The 19,105-nt window shown below is 49.6% G+C and overlaps 8 protein-coding genes across 8 annotated transcripts; 2 read left to right on the top strand and 6 right to left on the bottom strand.

Moving 5' to 3' along the window:
• Positions 1-1,267: 1,267 nt before the first annotated feature.
• Positions 1,268-1,756, bottom strand: BDP55DRAFT_633020 (uncharacterized protein; the record flags this gene model as incomplete). The annotated part of the gene is made up of 1 exon (XM_060572496.1): positions 1,268-1,756. One exon carries the CDS (start codon positions 1,754-1,756, stop codon positions 1,268-1,270), a length of 489 nt encoding a protein of 162 aa, XP_060428581.1.
• A 2,821-nt stretch (positions 1,757-4,577) lies between these two features.
• On the bottom strand, positions 4,578-5,853 carry BDP55DRAFT_554138 (chaperonin 10-like protein; the record flags this gene model as incomplete). The annotated part of the gene is made up of 5 exons (XM_060569365.1): positions 4,578-4,763; positions 4,824-5,194; positions 5,247-5,456; positions 5,512-5,646; positions 5,706-5,853. The coding sequence occupies 5 exons, from the start codon at positions 5,851-5,853 to the stop codon at positions 4,578-4,580; spliced, it is 1,050 nt and encodes a 349-aa protein (XP_060428580.1).
• A 1,731-nt stretch (positions 5,854-7,584) lies between these two features.
• Positions 7,585-9,201, top strand: BDP55DRAFT_729595 (uncharacterized protein; the record flags this gene model as incomplete). The annotated part of the gene is made up of 2 exons (XM_060579584.1): positions 7,585-8,779; positions 9,164-9,201. 2 exons carry the CDS (start codon positions 7,585-7,587, stop codon positions 9,199-9,201), a joined length of 1,233 nt encoding a protein of 410 aa, XP_060428579.1.
• Positions 9,202-9,635: 434 nt separating this feature from the next.
• BDP55DRAFT_694640 (Alpha/Beta hydrolase protein) lies at positions 9,636-10,754 on the bottom strand (the record flags this gene model as incomplete). Its single annotated transcript, XM_060577379.1, has 2 exons — positions 9,636-10,434; positions 10,498-10,754. 2 exons carry the CDS (start codon positions 10,752-10,754, stop codon positions 9,636-9,638), a joined length of 1,056 nt encoding a protein of 351 aa, XP_060428578.1.
• A 1,854-nt stretch (positions 10,755-12,608) lies between these two features.
• Positions 12,609-13,091, bottom strand: BDP55DRAFT_554048 (uncharacterized protein; the record flags this gene model as incomplete). Its single annotated transcript, XM_060569355.1, has 1 exon — positions 12,609-13,091. The coding sequence occupies one exon, from the start codon at positions 13,089-13,091 to the stop codon at positions 12,609-12,611; it is 483 nt and encodes a 160-aa protein (XP_060428577.1).
• Positions 13,092-16,133: 3,042 nt separating this feature from the next.
• On the bottom strand, positions 16,134-16,933 carry BDP55DRAFT_554012 (Emopamil-binding protein; the record flags this gene model as incomplete). The annotated part of the gene is made up of 4 exons (XM_060569351.1): positions 16,134-16,379; positions 16,437-16,573; positions 16,626-16,652; positions 16,711-16,933. The coding sequence occupies 4 exons, from the start codon at positions 16,931-16,933 to the stop codon at positions 16,134-16,136; spliced, it is 633 nt and encodes a 210-aa protein (XP_060428576.1).
• A 791-nt stretch (positions 16,934-17,724) lies between these two features.
• On the top strand, positions 17,725-18,413 carry BDP55DRAFT_554076 (uncharacterized protein; the record flags this gene model as incomplete). The annotated part of the gene is made up of 2 exons (XM_060569361.1): positions 17,725-17,845; positions 17,908-18,413. 2 exons carry the CDS (start codon positions 17,725-17,727, stop codon positions 18,411-18,413), a joined length of 627 nt encoding a protein of 208 aa, XP_060428575.1.
• Positions 18,414-18,504: 91 nt separating this feature from the next.
• BDP55DRAFT_633013 (uncharacterized protein) lies at positions 18,505-18,984 on the bottom strand (the record flags this gene model as incomplete). The annotated part of the gene is made up of 1 exon (XM_060572495.1): positions 18,505-18,984. One exon carries the CDS (start codon positions 18,982-18,984, stop codon positions 18,505-18,507), a length of 480 nt encoding a protein of 159 aa, XP_060428574.1.
• Between the last annotated feature and the right edge of the window lie 121 nt (positions 18,985-19,105).

Raw genomic sequence — 19,105 nt, 5'->3', positions numbered from 1 at the left:
GCTATTCCTAGCTTTTATATTAGCAAATTTCCTACAAGTTCTTGTGTGGAAGACCAGTGTCTTGAAGGATATCATGAATGCTAAAGGATGGGCGTCTACTCCGCTGTAATGCGGTAAACCTCTGCTTCGCATCAAAGGATCTCATCGTCATAGAATAACAGCCTTCTTTGCCGGTGACCAGTGAATACTGTTCAGTAAACTCTACTAAACTAACGAATAACAATTAAAGAATCTTATGGAAGCACCTCAGCTTGTGGTAATCGCCTTCACCAAGGGATCGCTAAATGAACCAGCATGCTAAAAGGCAGTGACAACATTTCTGCTCAAAAATCTGAACAGTCTTCACTGCTTGCCTCATCAAGAGCTTGAAAGCATGTTTGCAAGAAGCTCTTTCATGAGACCGCCATACCTTGGTTCCATAAAGCTGTCCACCGGCGCAAGCTGTTCAGCTATCCAAAGCCCCAAGAGAGGAAAACCGCCAGAGGCAAGGAAGCACCCTTGAATACATGTACCGATTGCGTTGCATTCAGATGTTATATGTATTGTTCATGACAGCCTCTCTGAACAATCTGCGGAAAAGATAAAGCCGCGAGGCTCTTCATGCACGATGTAGAGATATATGTAGTGGTGACAATGGTCAACAGAAGCCATTGGGTAGACACATTGAGCTATCATGCTCGTAGAGTCCGGTAGGCACTGGAGTCGAGCTGCTGCCATAGACACGTCGGCACTAAGCCAGACCAGAAAAGGGAATCAGCCTCTTGCAATCCTGGAATTGCTCCAGGATGTATCGTGCGTTTCAACTGATCCTAGAGTTACACTGTACCTTACGAGGTTATCACCGAGTTAGCGACTGACGTTGGGTGTTTATGAGTTGGTTGGTTGATCGAATTGGTGTAAGCAGGCTGCCGGGGGTGTTTTCTAAGCCAAGCTAATTTTCGATAACAATAGGATTGATCCGAATTTTATGAGTGTTAGACTGCAACAGTGCCGGATGAGGTTTAAAGTCATGGCTCAGTGACATCGTTAACTAGAAAAACATAGGTAGATTATTATCTACACGAGTTAATGCGTGGTTACAGATATGTATTACATATTTTCTAAATGAATTAAGCGGTTTATTTAGATGTAGGTATGTATTCTAAGAGACCAATACTCTTGAAGCTATCTAAGAACCCGAAGTCACCCTTTTTGAGTCGTGTATAAGCGGGGAGTAGTGAATCTGAAGAAGCTGTGGTCTACCGCGATGGTGTTCTGGCCGCATCCGTCAGGTTTGGTTGTCACTGACATGGATTTGAGATAATTGTTGACCATTTTTACCTGACAACCCTGCTGAAGGGACTTTGGGGTCGTCGAGCTTCAAAAATCGCTTCTTGTCCTCTGCCTCACCCTCGGCAGTCCACCCCAACCGAGGTTGGCCATCCTTGATATCGAACGTGACGTGATATAGGGCATTGTCATCCGGTTCAGGTTCATTGGCGTCTTCCTTGTGATTTTGGACTTGGAGTTTACTTCGTACCCAAGTCGTGAGAAAATCGCAATCGGTAGTTTTTAATGTATTATCGTGTAGCTTGAGGTAGCACACTTTGCGCTCTGGGGTTTTCGTATTGAGGTTCTTGTGGTCCTCTAGCATCAGGCCGGGTTGCCCGGTCTTCCGACCCCATGGTTTGATGATGACCCATCGGGTCCCCTCATAGGAATATACCCCATAGAACTTTTCAAGATCGAGTTCTTTGCGTTCAGAACTTTGAGGCATTATTCTGGTCTTGGTCGCGTCAGAGATTTTAGCAGCGGATTGGGTTGATTGCGTGAATGTTGGATGTATTAATGGTTAGGACTTGCGGTCGGTTTTCTTGGATGGTGAATACTCGCTGGACAGACGGCTATCCCAAGGCTTTTATGTAGAAAAGACACTCGTATGCCCTATTTTTCAGTAGCTAGACTTCTCAAACGGCATCTTGGATGTGCCGAAAAGATGACTATTGGTGGCGGCAAACCCTTTCCTCATGTCAAAGGATTTGTTTGCTGGAGAAGGCGTGTGGCACTCCAATTCAGGAATACTTACCAAATGTTCAATTAGAGGAATGAATGCTTTTGAACATACAGGACAAAGACTGAATAATGATGAGGAATTAGGCTAATGCTAACCGCCCTCGCGAAGGATCGCCAGATGAAGCACTGCTGCATCCGTACTCAAGGCGACGACCCATGTGACCCATATGTTGTCCAAATCCTTGAATAGCTGCGGAGGTAAGTTCCGTGGCGTCAAAAGCTTGACTTGGAAATTTCATTTCATGAAATTGCCGGGATTTTAGTTTTATCCGCAATGGATAGGTTCACCGGCCAGAAGTCTCAAAGAGAGGGGAAGTTGCCGCTGTCATTAAGAGAGATCCTCCATTGATCAGTCGCATCATCACCTGAGGTGTCCCAATGGTGATTTATTCAGTAGTATTATAGAACAAATTGATAAGAAAGGTATGCTATGGGGTTATTTGTAAGTTAGAGATGACGAGGGCCGTTCGAAGCTGAGGGGGGTGGGAAGATTCACCTGCCGTTCCTGCTCGCAGGGCTCAATAGAAGCGGTATCTGGACCGTTACCAAAGAGGCGCAGTGCCATTGGCATTTCAATGAGACTGTTTCCTGAAAGACTCTGAGAAGCGTGACGGTGAAAGTTGACCATGTTGCGGGGGTTCGTCCGTCTCCCGCATATCTTGCAGCTTGTTACGGTGCCACCACAGACCACCTCCTACCGACCACCACAACAACACTCGAACAAGACCTCCAACTTCTCAACGAAGAAGCAGTCGCCGACATAAGTGGCATGAGCTTCGTCTTCCGGCTGAAAAAGGGCCATGGAGGGGCAGAGGGCTCTGTTGGACACCCTCATCTCGCATCATGATCGACCTCACCACCCCAAGCGGCTGTACATGACCACACCCAATAGAAGATTCGGGGCCCTGATCTCCCATATATAAGTCTACAAGATCCAAACAAGTCATTATGTTCGCTTCGGCCGATGAAACTCTGGTGTTGTAGGTTTTCTAGTGTTGCTCCTGATGCAGGATCTTAGGGCGACCATTTCCGTTCCCGATCCTGCTGCCCTTCTCCATGGTGGAAAACACGCCATGAAGAAAAGCTGATCCAGACCAGAATAGAAAATGCATTATAGTCTGATGTTAACTTTTGCTAGGACAAGCGGTTCGATGCCCGCAGGTGAGTTTGTGACTGACTGACGATAGGTTCTAAGACTGCCCTACAGTTCTTTGGGTCGTGAGAAAGACGGATTGGAAGTTGGACCCGACGTCAGCTTGTCTGACGGCGCGCATACCCCGCATAAGTGGGGACCGGAACGGGGGGATAGCACCTACGGCCCGGACTCCGGCGAGACGGGCTTGCACGTCCCCAGCCAGTTTGAAAAGTAACGCAACGGCTTTGGTGAGCCTGGATCGAGTATCTGCTCGTCCGAGGACTGGCCGGTCGCGGGCCTGGAGCCGCCAGCTTCTCTAAGACGCCCACAAGATGAAGTCAGCGGATGTTGTAACCTGGGTTGTAAAAGACCACCTAGTGGCTTCTGACTGCTATTGCAACACGAGTCCAAGTGACTCTTTACAACGCTAATCCCCCCGTGAGACAAAGAGATCCTATTATCACTACTTACGGCCGTATTTTCGAAATCGTTTCAAGCGCCAAACGGATCAGTTGCAAGAGTTCATTTAACACCTCCTAGTACTGAGAATAGGGTTTAAAAATCGTGGCGCAAACCACCCCAACATCTTTTTACCTTAGACCATTTTCTACCAGATAGCTTATTGATCTGAGATAGTCTAGTCACCAGAACCTAGAAACAATGCTATCATAAAGCTGTAATCCCAATGGTCTTTGAATGAGAAAACTTAGAAAGGGTCACACCTCCTCGGCATCGGCTGTTAAGTAATGGAATTAGCCGCACCTGCGTCTACCTGCAGGGCTTGCAACCAATACCAACTAGCAGCATCCTCTAATATGGCTTCGGCATCTCGTCCATTCGGCCCTGTCGGGCAGACTTCTAGCATTCATTGCCTAATTGCTTGAATGTCATCGTATTCGCCTTGCCGGCCGAAGATACAGCTCATGGCCATACAGATCACCGTAGCGGTGGCGTACGCATAGCAGGTGAGCTCCTCTCCCTGATCAAGTACTCTGACATCCGCGAATGTGACTACGTAAAACACTTGATTGATTATTAAGTTAATACGTTTGGCCCTATTATACGCTACGGTGTACCCTATTGACTGAAGCCTCATTCAAAGAGATGTGCAGTCCTACCTAATCACCTAAAGAGCGAGGTACTAAAATAGGTAACCGATCCTAGTAATCGGGCAATGGCTGAACTCGTGCTCCGCATCCGGACCTAGGAGGGATAATTCAGGTGCGCATAGCTAACGTAAGATAACTCACATAAGTAGAAACCACCCGATGAAATTATTTACGTAAATAAAGCTAATTATAGCTTTTGGTTTTCATTTTGGAAAACAGGACATATTCATGTTTTTCACCCTAACAAAACTATGGAAATCTCTAAAAAGTGAGAATACTTCTTAAAGCTTATAAACGAGCTTAGTAGCCGAAACCTTTCCTTCTCTGTACTCCTGGAATCCTTTCGTTACGCCATCTAGGCCACCAGGAATGACCTTGGGTCTGGCGGGCCTGATCTTGTTATCTTCAACCCAGCCGGGAAGCTTCTCGAAGAACTCTGTTCCGAGCTTGTGATCCTCCTCATTTGCCTAATTATAGTCAGTGATATTACCTAAGTAGCGGAAGCAAAAATGCCACGGATAACTTACGGGCCAATGGAACTTCCCATAACGGTGATCTTTCAGGAAGGCAGTGAAGACAAGCACATCAGTCACCTTGATCTGCTTAGGGACTTCGTTGGTGTTTGCCTTCCCAGGCCTTACAGTACATAGACCGCCGCCCTTCTCGTTGATGGCTTGCGAGGCCAGACCGGATGAGGACTCATTTCCGATTGTATCAAAGACATACTCCACACCCGGTGCTGACTGCTTGATCGAGTCTATAACGTCATCGTCGTGATAGTCAAATACATGACGGGCACCTAGATGCTTCACCAAATCGAAGTGATTGGCACTACAAGTAGTAATCACCTTGAAGCCGTGCAAAGCTGCGATCTGAATGGCGTAGAGGCCGACGATTGCTACAACATTAGTTAGTCCGAGTGACAGCAGGCGAATTCCGAGATGACCTACAGCTTCCACCCCAGATCAGAACTGGCGTGTCATGTCCGCTGTCTCTAGGAATGGCCAGGCAACCTTTAGAGAAAAGGGCGAGCCAAGCCGTCATCGACGCTAGGGGCAGTGTAACTGCCTCTTCTAAGGTAATGTTCTTGGGAACACGGAAGCTAATGTTGTTATCTGCCACGGTGTACTCGCTGTAGCCCCCAACACCTCTGACCTCGCCTGTAATGGATACAATGTCAGCTGAACTCCGACCGCAGGATTAACTCAGGCCTACCACCCCAGACGAAGCCGGCTACCAGATCTCCTCTGTTGAGTTTGTGCGCCTGATCGCCAGTTTCCTCAACGGTGCCGACGAAATCACAGCCAAGAATTGCGCCTTCGCCGAACGCGTTTCTGTCCAGGGCTTGGACTATAGTTCTTGTCAGTATATAAAGAAAAGTACCCTAACCGAGATCTGGGATATCTCACTGTCTGTTGGGTTCTGGGCGACGTGTGAAACTTTCACTAAGGCCTGATTGGATGCCGGTTGGGGCACATGAATCGTCTTCTTGACGATATCTGGCAATCCTGTACTCAGGACTTCAGTAACCAGAGCCTGACACTGTTTTGTGGCCATTGTAGTTTACAATAAAAAGAACTACTTCTGATGTGTCCTGCTGAAAAGAGATAGTATGACGGACCTGAGCAGAGTAACAGTAAAGTAGGTGATGGTAATTGGTTTATATATACCAATGCTTCGATGTACGTCGACTATTTGCTTCGTCAGAAACACGTCATGGAGGCTAGATCTTTTGACAGCTTTGTGCCGTGGAGTTGATGTTTGATTATCAATCGGCTTTGGCCGGCTCCGTCCTTCGTTGAGGGCCGGAACCTGACAAAATGGGTCTCGCGCCCCAAAATGTAGGATCTCGATGCCCGAGTGCCTGGGCCCGATTTGCCTGGGCCCGATGACGAGCTCGTGCGACTGCTGCGGTAGCAGTAAGGAAGCCCAGCTCTGGTAGGCACTGAGTAAAAGCTTGAGCAATAACGATTCCGTCATCATCACTGCCTATTCTGCACTATATAACAACGCCGGCCAGCACACCAACTGGCTGGGCCGTAATATCAACACGCAAGCTGGTAGAAGCAGGAGGCATCGAGCCGATACACATGCAGGACTCCCTGACATGCTTCTCTGAAATAGCCTGACCACGGGCTGCCCTTTATCCCCTTTAACCGCTTTAACAGAGCATGGAGACTTTCAGCGGTAACACTTACTACTATCTCAGCCCTCGATGGCCTCACAGCCACCTGAGGGCTCCCCTACTGCCTATGATGAGCTATCTACCGCAGTCCATAATCCTACCCCTATTCCCTACAATTCATATTAGGGCCCGCGCACCTCGGCTACTGCATACAAATTTGGCAGGGACTCTGAAACTTGGAGGATACTGATTCAATTTCAGCCGCTTGCAACTGCTTTAGTTACCTGTGAGATGGCCCTTGTTTCAGCAGGCCGCCCTCTCCTGACACATCTAGCATCAAGTCGCAGAGAAAACCAGTACTGCCTATGGCAAGCCAGCGGGACCTCAACATAGCATGAACACATAGTGGCCATCGGGCATGATTTGGAGAACAATTTGAACTGTATTTAGTAGTAGATACAGGGATATGGCTCTCGACACCACATACCCTTCGGGGGGTGTGCCGCCATGGCGTTGAAAATTACAACCACAACAACTACAATAATAATACCTTTGGCTATCGAAAGTTAGGTTTGCGGCAAATCGACGGAAGAAGGAGGCGGCCAGACGACACAGCTATGCTCAACGCGGCAGTACAACCGGTAATCCATGCTCCAATCACTTGGGTGGCTCATGTGCCTGGTGGTCTGGCAACGGGCGACTGGTGACGAGAATATCTGGGCCTCCCGGCTTATAAATGGCTTTGCCACTGTTGCGCTTGTATTGACTTAGTCTTGTCTATGGATCAAAACTGCCTGAGAACATGGCGGTGAGCCCTGTTCCGGTACAAGCTCAGTTTGGTTGAGCAGTCTCTAAGCCGCAAAGTCAATGACGGATTACCAATCTAAAGGTAGATGATTACCGAGCGAAAACAGGTTGAGGATTTTGAGTGTCGGGAGTTGAAGTAATTCTTAGCCCCACTAACTACGAAACCAGTACCCATTACCCGATGGATTGAATTGCCTTGGCAGTCAGCGGTCAATAAGGATACAGGTTAAGTGGGCAGTGTGTCCCTCACCTGGAAGGTATATTAATTGCACCTTTTCACTTGTTGAGATATCAAATCTGGCTCATGTTTTACTTTAACCAGCCAGTCATACAGTTTTCAAAAGACAACGTGCAAGATGGCAACCGAAATCCACGTCGTCTCCAAAAAGGATCTCACCAAACATAAGACTGTTCCAGCCAGTGTGTCTCTTCCGCCATTATCAGCCTCCTCTATCCGAGCCCGCTCATCGCTCGTCGCATTGACCTCAAACAACCTCTCATACGCTAAACTGGGAAACCACCTGCACTGGTGGTCTGCCTGGCCCGTCCCTGCCGATGCCTCGGCCCCGTATAATAACAAGGCTGATTGGGGCATCGTCCCAGCCTGGGGCTTTGGGAGGGTACTCGAGTCCAACTTCGACTCTATCCCTTCTGGCAGCCTCCTCTACGGCTTCTGGCCAACCTCATCTCACCCAGTTGACCTAACGCTGGAAACCAGCGACCCCGAAACTCACTTCCGTGAGGTAAGCGATCACAGGCGAGAGCTCGGTAGTATGTATAATCGTTACAGCCTCGTGGATGAGATGGTACGACCAGAGGACTCTTGGGCGCTTTTCGCCAACGCCTACTCCATCTGGAACGCCGGTTACGTGCTCAATCGCTTCTGCTTCCCTACGGAGTATAAGCCAGCACACCCGTTCGGGCAGCACGGCGGAGAGTGGACGGATGAAGACGCGGAACTCAGCGCCGCTGTGCTTGTGAACCTCTCGGCATCGAGCAGGACCGGGAGGAGCGCCACCTGGAACTTCACGCGGAACCGCAAACCGGGTGTCAATGGCCCGCTCGCATTTCTGAGCGCGACGTCTTCTCCAAAAGCTCTGGAGCCTGCGCCACAAGCCGCGTTCGAGGTCGAATGCGTCAGCTACGACGACCTGGCCGCCGGAAAGACGGTTGAGTGGATCAGAAAGTTCAAGCCTAAGCGCATCGTGGTTTTGGATAACGGCGCTCCTGTAGCCATTACTGAGCAGTTTCGCGAGGTACTCAAAGCAGCGCTGCCCGAGGCGCAAGTAAGTCTGGTCTTGATCGGAGTTGAACCGAAGATGGGGACTACCGATGAGCTGGTGGCTCTCCTAGGGTCTAAACGGAAGTCCGGCGGTACCGTTGAGCTCGACTCGACCTCCGTTATAGATATCGGGGTCGCTACAGAGGGCGGGGACAAGTTCTTTGAGGAGAACGAAAAGGCTTTTAACAGGGCGGTCGAAGAGAATTATCTCGGGGACATGGAGCTGGTTCAGGGTAGTGGAGTTTCTGGATCCGAGGGAGTCCAGGGGGGTGGGAGAATATTATCAAGGGGACATTGGCGCCCCAAAAGGCCTGGGTGTACCAATTGGACGGGGGTTCACAGTAGTTTCCTAAGGGCAACTTTTAGTTCTAGAATTAAGGTACATATCTCTTCCTGGCGCCCATCAAGTCTTTCTTGTGGTCTAGCTTTTGTTTGATCCGTCCCTAGTTCCCGCTAGTGATCTACTTCCGTTAGGCGTATTTCAACCCCTAGTAGGGATGCCTCTGCATAAGAGGGGTGGACTATAACTTACTGCCCTATACCACGAGCAGATCTTTTAGAAAAAGTTCGTGACGCGGAAGAAGGCCTAGGAGCCTTAAGAAGTAGACTAAGTAGACTACTGCTCTTGTCGACTACTGCTCTTGTCTCTCTAGGAGCGGGTAAGCTGGGCTTCTGGGTGGTTGAAGCGTAGATGACACGGTTGAAAGACTCTATGGCCTGGGCGGGCTGCTAGGAGGTGATGAAGCGTGGTCCTCCACAGTACTGATTCAGGGGAGTGGATGAGAGTAATCTCAAGTCCTAGTGTTGGTTATCACGCCCAACGGGCCGTAACAGAACTCTCCCAGATCTACATTGTCAAATTTAAGGCCTGCAGAGCCCACTATCAGAGCAAGTAGGCTGCCATCAAAGCTAAGAATGGTCCAGAGAGTGGGAAGGGAAATGGAAGGGAGGATCAGAAACCACATGAGTAAGTTTCACTACTCGTTCATGCCACTGCTTTGCTCACACACGGATTGGGGATTGCGTGCATCATCTTTTCACATAGTTATAGCTGATATACATTACTATGAACTCTTCGCCCCAACGAACTCAATGAGCCATCATGCCTCTTCAGTCGAAATGTCTTTAGTGAAGTAGCGCGCTTCCAGCCGTCAGGTTCAGGCCAATGGTTAGGTTGCCTAAAACCGAGCTACCGAGCCAGTTCCCAATGTACGAGTTCACATCCTCGGGCTTCTCCCGCATCACCCAGTGACCGCCGTCCACCTCACGACGGGTAAGGCTGTCGAAGTACATGTCCATTCCCTCCGACAGCTCAGGAGGCAACGCCGGATCCTGTAAGCCACCGACAAACAGCGCGGGCTGCGGGAACTTGGCCGTAAACGTGCCATTGGTCGGCAAGAGCGCCAATTCGTCATTCCAATTAGGCTCGCCGATGCGGTACCAGTTGAGCGTTCTGTTGAACGGGTCGCTAACGAAATTCTCGACGTAGTAGGCCATTTCCTGAGGGGTCAAGAACGGCGAGTCATCCGTCACTTCGTCGAGGAGCTCAAACGCCAGCCCTTCACCGGTCGTGTTCAGTGCTGACCCGCCGCCGGGAAGCGTAACACCGTAAGCAGTATTAAGGATTTGGCGTACGCGCGTGGCGTTCTGCGCGTAAGGCAAACCAATGTAATCCTGAACGATATCGGTACGGAGTTGTAGCTGATAACGTAGCGAGGGTAACGTAGCGGCATCGTCGACGTACGCAATGCGTGGCGGCGTGAAGGGCGTACTAATAACGAAAAATGCAGAGATTAGCTCGGGGTGCCAAAGAGCAGCACGGTAAGCAACAGCACCGCCCCAGTCGTGTCCGCCGAGGACGATGCGTGAGAGGCCGAGGTGGCTGGCAAGGGCGGCGACATCGTCTGAAGCGCGCTTGTAGGTGCTGGACAGAAACAGTAAGTATCACTAATTTAAAACGCGGCGGGTCCTAGGTTCCTGAACTCACTAAAACTTGACGTCTTCCGGGGCATCTGTGCCGCCATAGCCCATCATGTCAGGAGCGACAACTCGGAGGCCCTTCGAGAGAAGGAGGGGAATCTGGTTGCGCCACCCCAGGGACATATCAGGCCATCCATGGAGGAGGAAGATCGTGCCGACGACGTTTCCCGAGGCCGGCTCTGCGACAAGGTAGTTGTACTTGACGCCGTTCAACGTGGCGGTCTGGTACTTGACCCGGGGCTCTTTATGAGTTACAACAGGCATTGTGGCGAACTCGGAAATCGTATGGTTGCAAATACAGATGGTGGTGACTCCGGTGTCTGGCGTAATCAAAACGATCCCATATCCTCAACGGCCGAGGGATTTCCGTTCACTATATACAAAAATCATCAGGCAAGCCACTCAGGTTCCTTGGTTGACACCTTTTCACATTGGGCCATGAAGCTTGGCATAACGAAAACATCGTGCCTCTGTAGCACGAAATCTGGATAGAAAGCCCGTTTCCTTTGAGATTACCAATACGATGCGCTTTCCGTGGGGATACTTATGGAGTGACATGGAGTGACATGGAAAGAAAGTTTCCACGGAATACCGAGCAACAGCTAGGAACAGCGGCAACCGGGCGAAGACAGTCCGGGGCAAGATTGATTGATAAGTTGTAGCTGGGCCTCTAACAGGCGTCAATTCAGCATACTGAGTAAGGTAGTAAGGTAGGGGTAGGTTTGATGCTCCTGACCTGGGCCGGGAGAGACAACGTCAATACCAAGCTCGTCTTCGCACATCAGACAAGGCGCGTGAAGAACACGAACATTCTTTGGGAGGTGCGGCTACTGCCTCCATGCCTTACTCAACCAACTATCTCCTCTAAGTCGTCACCGCCTGCAAGGTGCCTCGTCAAACTCATCGAATGACTAGCCTTATGCAACCTGAAAAGACATTGATCGGCGAAATGGGTAGATGCAAATGTCCATCAACGCACTGCAATTTGCTCAAACGGAAACGATTTGCGCCGTCAACTTTGTCCCGACGATAGACCATAACCAATGCCTGTTGTAACTATTTACTTGCCTGGTTTTAGCCTTTGGATATACATTCCTAATATGGAAGGTTTTCCCCCGCTTGAAGCAGGGTTCATGCTGTCGTTCCTCAGGCTTAGGGTTTGGGGTGGCACTTGATTGGTTTAAGGCTTAAACTCGACTTTGCTACCGGTACTACATCGCAGTCCTATACCCGCGCAAATGATTCAAACCCACATGATTACCAATGAACTGATTTTTAGTAATTATCTCTACAGGTCAGGGCCTACCATGCCTTCTGGGCCTTCCGGGTGTGGGCCGGAAGGGCAGGGCGGAGCCGGGGAGGGCCCACCCAGGCTTATGTGGGCTTTCGTAGCCGGGCTTACAGTTCCACTTACCACCCAGCACACACTTGTTCTGATCTCAGAACACGCCAACTATACCACAAAGCTTGCTCCGTCGTGAAAGACCATTAGTGGTTCCTCCGCGGTCATCTGTTTGAACTCACTCTCTCGAAGGCATTTAAAGTAAGCGCTTTCGGTGACCCTGCCTTAATCGTTACTACGGAAGAAAGTCGGAGTGTAGGCGGACTGCTAGTCCGCCTCGGAGGATTAGGTGCTTCACTCTACCTGGCTCTAATGGTCTTACCACTTGGCATGCCATCCTTCCCTATTGTGTTTATTTGCAATTCTGAATTAGCTGACGACTTCACCGACTGGGAAGGTTGAGCAGTTCAGACTGTCCATTGGACTGCGTTGAATGTTGCCAGTAGTCCATCCAACCGCCAGAGGGTCGAACACGATAGTGGGGCGCTCCAACGCAAGTAAGCATTTGATCTCGGATAATAAGGTGCTTTACCCGGGCGAAGACAAAGACAATTACATATCACGTTGGAAATTATTAGTTCAATAGTCAATTCACAAACTTAGGTGCCATTACATATCCCTGAGCTTCATGCTAAAAGAAAAACCCAAGAGCATTGCTGAGTTGATAGGAATTTCGCCTACTAGAACAAGAAATGCCCATGATTCAGGGAAGAAAGACCTGGGTAGCACGCCTGGATCTATCCGCCATCCATCGCCCTCACTCATCTCCCTCCGAATCAAAACATTGCGATGGGGTTGGTCGCGTTTGCGGGCCGTTGCTGTGCCACGTCCCAATGTTCCACGATGCAAGTGCCGTCGAATCTAAAGACATCAACGACAGCCGAAGGCTGTCCACCTCCGACAAGATCCATTCGGTAATGGATATAAGCGATACTGTTGTCCAAGCCCTTGTTCATGATCGTGTAGTTGACGTTATTTGGGGACAGGAATGGGCCAAGAACGTCGAGAGAGTTCTGTCGGCCGGAGAGTATGTCCGGGTTGTGCTGGATGTAATCCTCCGCAACGTGATTGAGTAAAGCTTTCGTGCCATTTCTATCTTTGTAAAAGGCTTGGATGAATTCTCCGAGGATCCCCCTCTGTTCCTCTGGACTTGCTGAGCGAGGTGGACAATAGGGCGCTGACGATTCCTGGCACGGCAGAAGGCCTGAGGCGCTTGTAGGCCAGGCAAGGCCGATGGCGAGTAGTGTGGAAGCGAGCATGTCGTCTAAGTTGAATGATTGAACGCGTGTGACTTTGATGTAGAAGTGAGCCTGAACTTGCGTATTCTGCGGCAGAGGAGGGTTGAACGAGGATGCAGCACTGTTTACTTATATGCTGAGACTGATGATACGGAGATCAGTTACCAAACTCCATGTAAGAAAACCAAAGCTTATCAAAAAAAAAGAAAAAACAGCTCACTCAGGAAACAACAATTCATACGTGTTTATCCAAACTGCGCCACGTGCCGCGATGCCAAGAAAGCCTATTGCTATAGACCCTTACCTAACATGTCATATATGTTGTCTACTACTGGTAAAGAACAGTGCTGCTTATAGAATCATGCATTCATAATGCCGTGACTTGTACCTACAAGTGTGACTATGTTCACCGGAACCAATTTGATACCCGCTCAGTGCCCTTTGTAAGCAACAGAATGAGTAGTGTTAAGGGTAGCACAAGACAGCGTGTCGACCTGATGGCTGTCCGTGGAGAATGGGCTCCACCTCTGAGCCCGTGTGTTCCGTTTGAGTGACGTCGCTCAGTAGTGTGCCGATGAGCTGAGCAACATGGTCAGGGAATCCTATGCCCTCAAATTCCCATCTTCCAGACTTTTTAATTACTCTAGTCTTCGACATCGTAGTGCATCGAGATGTGATCAACCACGTTCCACCGTTGGCCATACGTACTCGAGCTTGGTAGCTTTGTACGTGACCGAAGAGTCCGGCGTCCGGCTAGATCTGGTGAGTTCAACTCGAGAATTGAAAATACCATGCGTTAGACCAAGACACACGGGACAGTGAGTTTGAATCATTTTGACATTGCGGATGTAGTTTTGGCCGGTCAGCAAGCAATAGATTAACAAATCTACTTGGAGTAGAGACCATCAAGTCAACAGGTAGTATGGGGGTGGTTGGGCTACACCTACATGTATTCATCAGACAGGCTATAGGCAACATTTCGTTGCGGCAACAAGGCGGGGGTAGAGGTGCATCATTAACTAGCCATGCAGTTCGCAGTCGATCAGGGACTTGATCGACGTGGATTTGAGGCAGCTGGCCAACTGTAGCTGGCTTTTGCAGCCAGATCGAGAATTTCTAGCCTGCCGAGAGTTAGTACCCTCGATCTCGCCGCTCGATCTAATGATCGCGGGAGTTCTGGTCGATCGATTGGTAGCAAGGCGGAATTATGACAAGAAACCCATCGACGCCCGCCAGCGCGAAGCGTGGTGCAGAGGCAGTCAACATGTAGATAAACAACTGATCACATAGCTCATTCAGAAAGACGAAAGAATCCAATAAGTACCAATAATGACCAAGGTGGAGTCATCAAACATAGCATCCATGATAGTAGTTTTTCATCCGAATCCATAGAACCACCTAGTGATCAACACTACGCTAGTCCGAATCCATGTCCCTACCAGGAGACAACTTCCAAATCACAGGTAAGGTACACACGGGTGAAGTGTATTCTCACTATCCGGTCTTTCCTCTTTGCTTCGATATTGCAGGAGAACCCACTACTTGCCAATCTAGATTCGTCTCTGGTCGGGAACTAGTGGATTTCGATCTTCCCCAAGCAAAATCTACAAATAAGAACAGTTTTGATCTTCCATAAGTACGGCTGCTAGAGAGCCCATTTAGCATGTTTAGACGCAAGATCTAATAGTTTTGCCACGCAGAGATGACAGTTACATACTGGTTTCGAGGCTAAGACAGCAAGGGTCATGGCTAAGGGCCTTGACGGAGCCACAACTGTCAAAGAGAATTGAAGTGAAGATAGGCGCACTGCAGTAATGCTGGTTCTTAATCTTTTGATGATAATCGACCTCCCTGCTTGTCAATATATACTCTGCTTTCTTCTACCTGGGCTGTAAAGTGTCCAAAAGAAAACCCGACTCGAGTTTCCGGGAGCAGCCCTAAAAGTCGTTTGCCACTATTGGTACTAGCTATCACCCGGTTTCAATACCCGTAAAGAGCACTTGCCATATAAGGGTCCTTCATTGGGATCGCTGCGTTAGATGCATGGAGTGTTCGAACTAGACACTGCTTCAACGGCGACATGACGGTCCCGACGTTGTGTGGTAGGAGATTTATTGCCTCAAACATCCAAGTAAATTTACGGAACACAATTGCAGGATTAAGACAAGTGAACGGTATTTGGTGCTATTGACTTAGACTTATCTTCTATGAAGACCTATAATAAGCCTTACTTTTGTATTATGAAGAGACATAGACATTAATGTGGCTTTTCAATCTATGTTGGCATACTAAGGACCAATAGCCTTCAGGTGACTCGGCACATTATATCTCGTAAGTATCCAACCCGAAGTAAGAGTGCCGGGATCACTTACTGCGTGGTATATCCCAACTTGGCATATACAGGTTATCTTTTATTGTTCAATAATAATAATAACATATATTAACTTTATAATACCAAGTACTCATCGACTAGCTTTATAAGGGCCGGGCTAGTAGTTAGGTCAGTGACGACTAGCAAATACCTAGTGTTATATGTGTTTCATACTTGTTCATAAAGCTATCGTCGTTTTGTTACGATTAGTGACGATGGGTGACTTGGGCGTAATCGGTGGTATTCGGTGATGGCTAGCGTTGTAATTTTGCTTCTCCAACTAATCTGGTTCACTAACTGTCATGCTAGCGCCGGCCCGGGTTGAATTAAATGCAAGATCCATCAGGCCGTGAAGGGGTATGAGCTTGCCCGAGGAATGGCATCGAACAGTAAAGTTTCAAATGGAACAGTCTCTCATAGCGTCATGAATCTATCTCACACCAAGGAATATCCGGCATGGCTAAACCACAATTCATACAGCCATAATAATGGCTAGTTTGTCTTCTTCTCCTCGTCCTTGGGCACACACGTCTGCCAAGATTTGTCACCCATAATGCCATCAATCCTGTTCAGCTTGGCCACCACGTCCGCACGGTCTGTGAGGTGCCTCTTGACATGGACCGTGGTTTGGCAGAGAATAACTAAGGAAGACCTGTATCAGAACACAAAACCAGACAAGAGAAGTGGAAGCATTATGACTTACTCGCAGGCACCACGACCCAAGGGGCATTGAACCCAATGTAGTAGACCCAGAAGTACAAGAACTCGGGTCTGCTGTGCGACACTCCGTTGGAATAAAACTCGATCAAGCTGGTTGAGTAGTAGAGCACGACTCCGTATAGATGTCCGACACTCATGATGATCTGAAAGGGGTAACGCAATTGACTCCGCTTGGCAGTAGTGATGACGATGGCCCAGCAGAGGGGACCCCACACAAACTAGAATCTCGATGAGTACTGGGCTCTTTCGCAATGCTAAGACACAGCCCAACTTACTACCGTGAAAGACTCAACACAGAGCATGAATGGATCGGAGGTCAGGTAGCGAGAGTCGGAGAGCGCATACTCCTTCCATAGCTGGCCGAAGAGACTTTGGTCGCTCGCGAGGCGTCTGTGGTTCAGGATGAAGTATCCTGTAGAAACATTAGACTTGGACTAGAAGGAATCGAATTCTTAGGGACACACCTTCGAAGAAACAGTGAAGGAACCCGCCTGGGTAGATGAAACGGTTAGCCAGAGTTGGACGACCGATGTTCTGAACACCACTCACAAAGAGCAAACCAAACCACGGTAAGCTGGTCCGAGGCTGTCAGCTGAGGATAGGCGTTTCTAGCACCCACGACGGCAGTGAACACGACGGAAGATATTATGCTCCCGAAGAATACGAGCAGGCCAAGGACGGAGTTCTTGTTGGCAACGTAGTGCGGTAGCGCAGCGGTGACTGGGTAGTAAGGATGCGCAAAGGTGGCGCCAGGGTCTGTCGAGTTATCCATGTTGAGTAGGCGTTCAGTGCGATTGTCTCAGGAACTTCTGCGTGCGTAGAGTAAACCGTTACTTCGAGTGGTACCGGAGTTCCGTTGTCTTGTTTGCGGGTTGGTTGAAATTGGGGTTGGGTTCCCCGTTCTTGAAGATCGCGAGCAGATGTGCCTGCCGAACTAGGGTCGAAGTTGCCTGATTAATACTAGACACACCTTCCACTAAGCATCGGGCGACAAATACTGGCGTCTGGATATTTCTCGATATGAAGAGGATGCCAAATTGAAGTCGGGAAGGAATACTCGGGTTGTAGCCCGATTCTGTCTATTTCTTCGTGCAGAGGCAGGCACCACTGGGTTCAATCAGGTACCTAAGATGCACGGATCCCTTGCATCACTAGCACCTGCAAGTACCTTGAGAATCTAGCGGTTCCTGATGGCCTTCTTTCTGGCTCTTGTTAGAGTATACCAGTGCCACAGTGCAGAGAAATTGGAAAGCTGGAATCAGCTTCATCAATGCTCTCGAAATGGGATGACTCTGAAGTGGAAGTGGCCGCACTGCCCCACCATGGTAGCTTGTCGTGTCCGAATAAGGAAACCGGACCGCTGATCTTCCGCTGCTCGGGGGCTGCGCGCTGCAGACAGTCGCTCCTTACCGCCAAGTATTCAACTTCATGACAAGTGTATCCGTACTCGCATCCTCCCAAACGACTTCATTCCTGCCCCAGAAAACGCCTCACTGACTCGCCTCAACACCTATTTCGAGTCGGACCTTCAACCGCTCATTTCACCCAGACTAGATACTCAACATGGGTGACGTTCCAGTTGAGGAGGCACCTTTCCCGCTCACAGACGTTGACAAGTGGGTCCTCTCACAGACAGATGAGGAGTTTAAGAAACATGGCTGGGAAGAGCTCAAAGAGATCATTGGTAAGCGCATTTGCCTTGTGTCTTTATGGAACTTAAGTTGCAAAAGCCTAATCAGATACCAGAGACAAATAAGCTCGAGGTTTTAAAGCGAAAGCCGTCAGACCTTCGTCGATACATGAAATGGACAGCCGAGACCAAGGCTGAGTACGGCTCCATGACCAGATTCCTTCTCACCAACCGCCTGCCCAAGCCCTGGGGTGAGCCGCCATTCACCCCCAAGTCCATCGTGCCTTTTGAGGATCCTTCCGACTACCGGGTTCTCGTGAACGACTGGCCGTATGGACTTGACCCGGGCATCACCCATGTCGTGGTCTGGTCGCGTACCATCATCCCTACTGACCCTGACACTGGGGACATGACAGTAGAAAGCAGACGCACTGTGCAAGATTTCGTTGACAGATACTTTGTCAAAACTCTTGGTGATGTCGGAGAAGACAGGGTTGTCTGGTTCAAGAATTGGGTGGCCCTTCAGAGCGTCCGGGCCTTGGAGCACATCCACGTGCTGGTGCGAAACGTCGACCCAGAAGTCATCAGGAAGTGGTCTGAGGAGCAATCCTGGCACAGATAAGGCCTCGTCGCCGCAATCTCGACGGAAGACAATAGACATTTTTTTTTGGCTCGTAGCGCCGCGTCCTAGGCAATGCAGGATGTGCCTTTGACTATGCGGCTCGACGCTGTCTTCTGTTGGCGGGCGGGGCGGGCTCATCGCTGTTCGCAGCGCCCATCTGTGCCATGCGCTTGCCAGCTCCGAGCAAGCCGTATCCAGCGTATGCGCCGTAAGCGGGCACGGCGAGCCACAGGAACCAACCCCAGTTGCCGAACAAGATGACAATAACGACGGAGGCCCAAGTGACCCATACGACGTCGAACATATACTCGGTCAACCCGGCGGCGGCCAAGTCCTCGCCGGAGGTCTTGAGGCCTCCTCCGACGTCATACTTGGGACGTCCAGACTTCTCAAGAACGTATTCGCAGATCAAGGCCGGAGCGGAGAGCAGGATGAACCAGAAGAGAGACCGGGACTTGAAGATGAAGTAAAAGATGAGAAAGGCGACGTTGACAGCGGCTGAACCGATGTGGAGGTTGTTGAGGGTGGTGGCGTTGGATTTGGCCCTGTCCTTCTTTGCCTTTTGCGCCATGGTATAGGTTGCTGAGGGTTGTTTCGTGGGGAACGAACTTGGATGCAAGGTATGCCGATAGAAGGCCTCGAGAACGTGAGTGAGGTCAAGTTAATTAACTTAATGATGTCGGTCTTCAAAG

This window comes from Colletotrichum godetiae (assembly GCF_030913485.1).
Source record: "Colletotrichum godetiae strain CBS 193.32 chromosome Unknown BDP55scaffold_25, whole genome shotgun sequence".
Taxonomy (NCBI): Eukaryota; Fungi; Ascomycota; class Sordariomycetes; order Glomerellales; family Glomerellaceae; genus Colletotrichum; species Colletotrichum godetiae.
The sequence above is the reverse complement of the archived record's forward strand: the minus strand, read 5'-3'. Positions and strand labels throughout refer to the sequence as shown.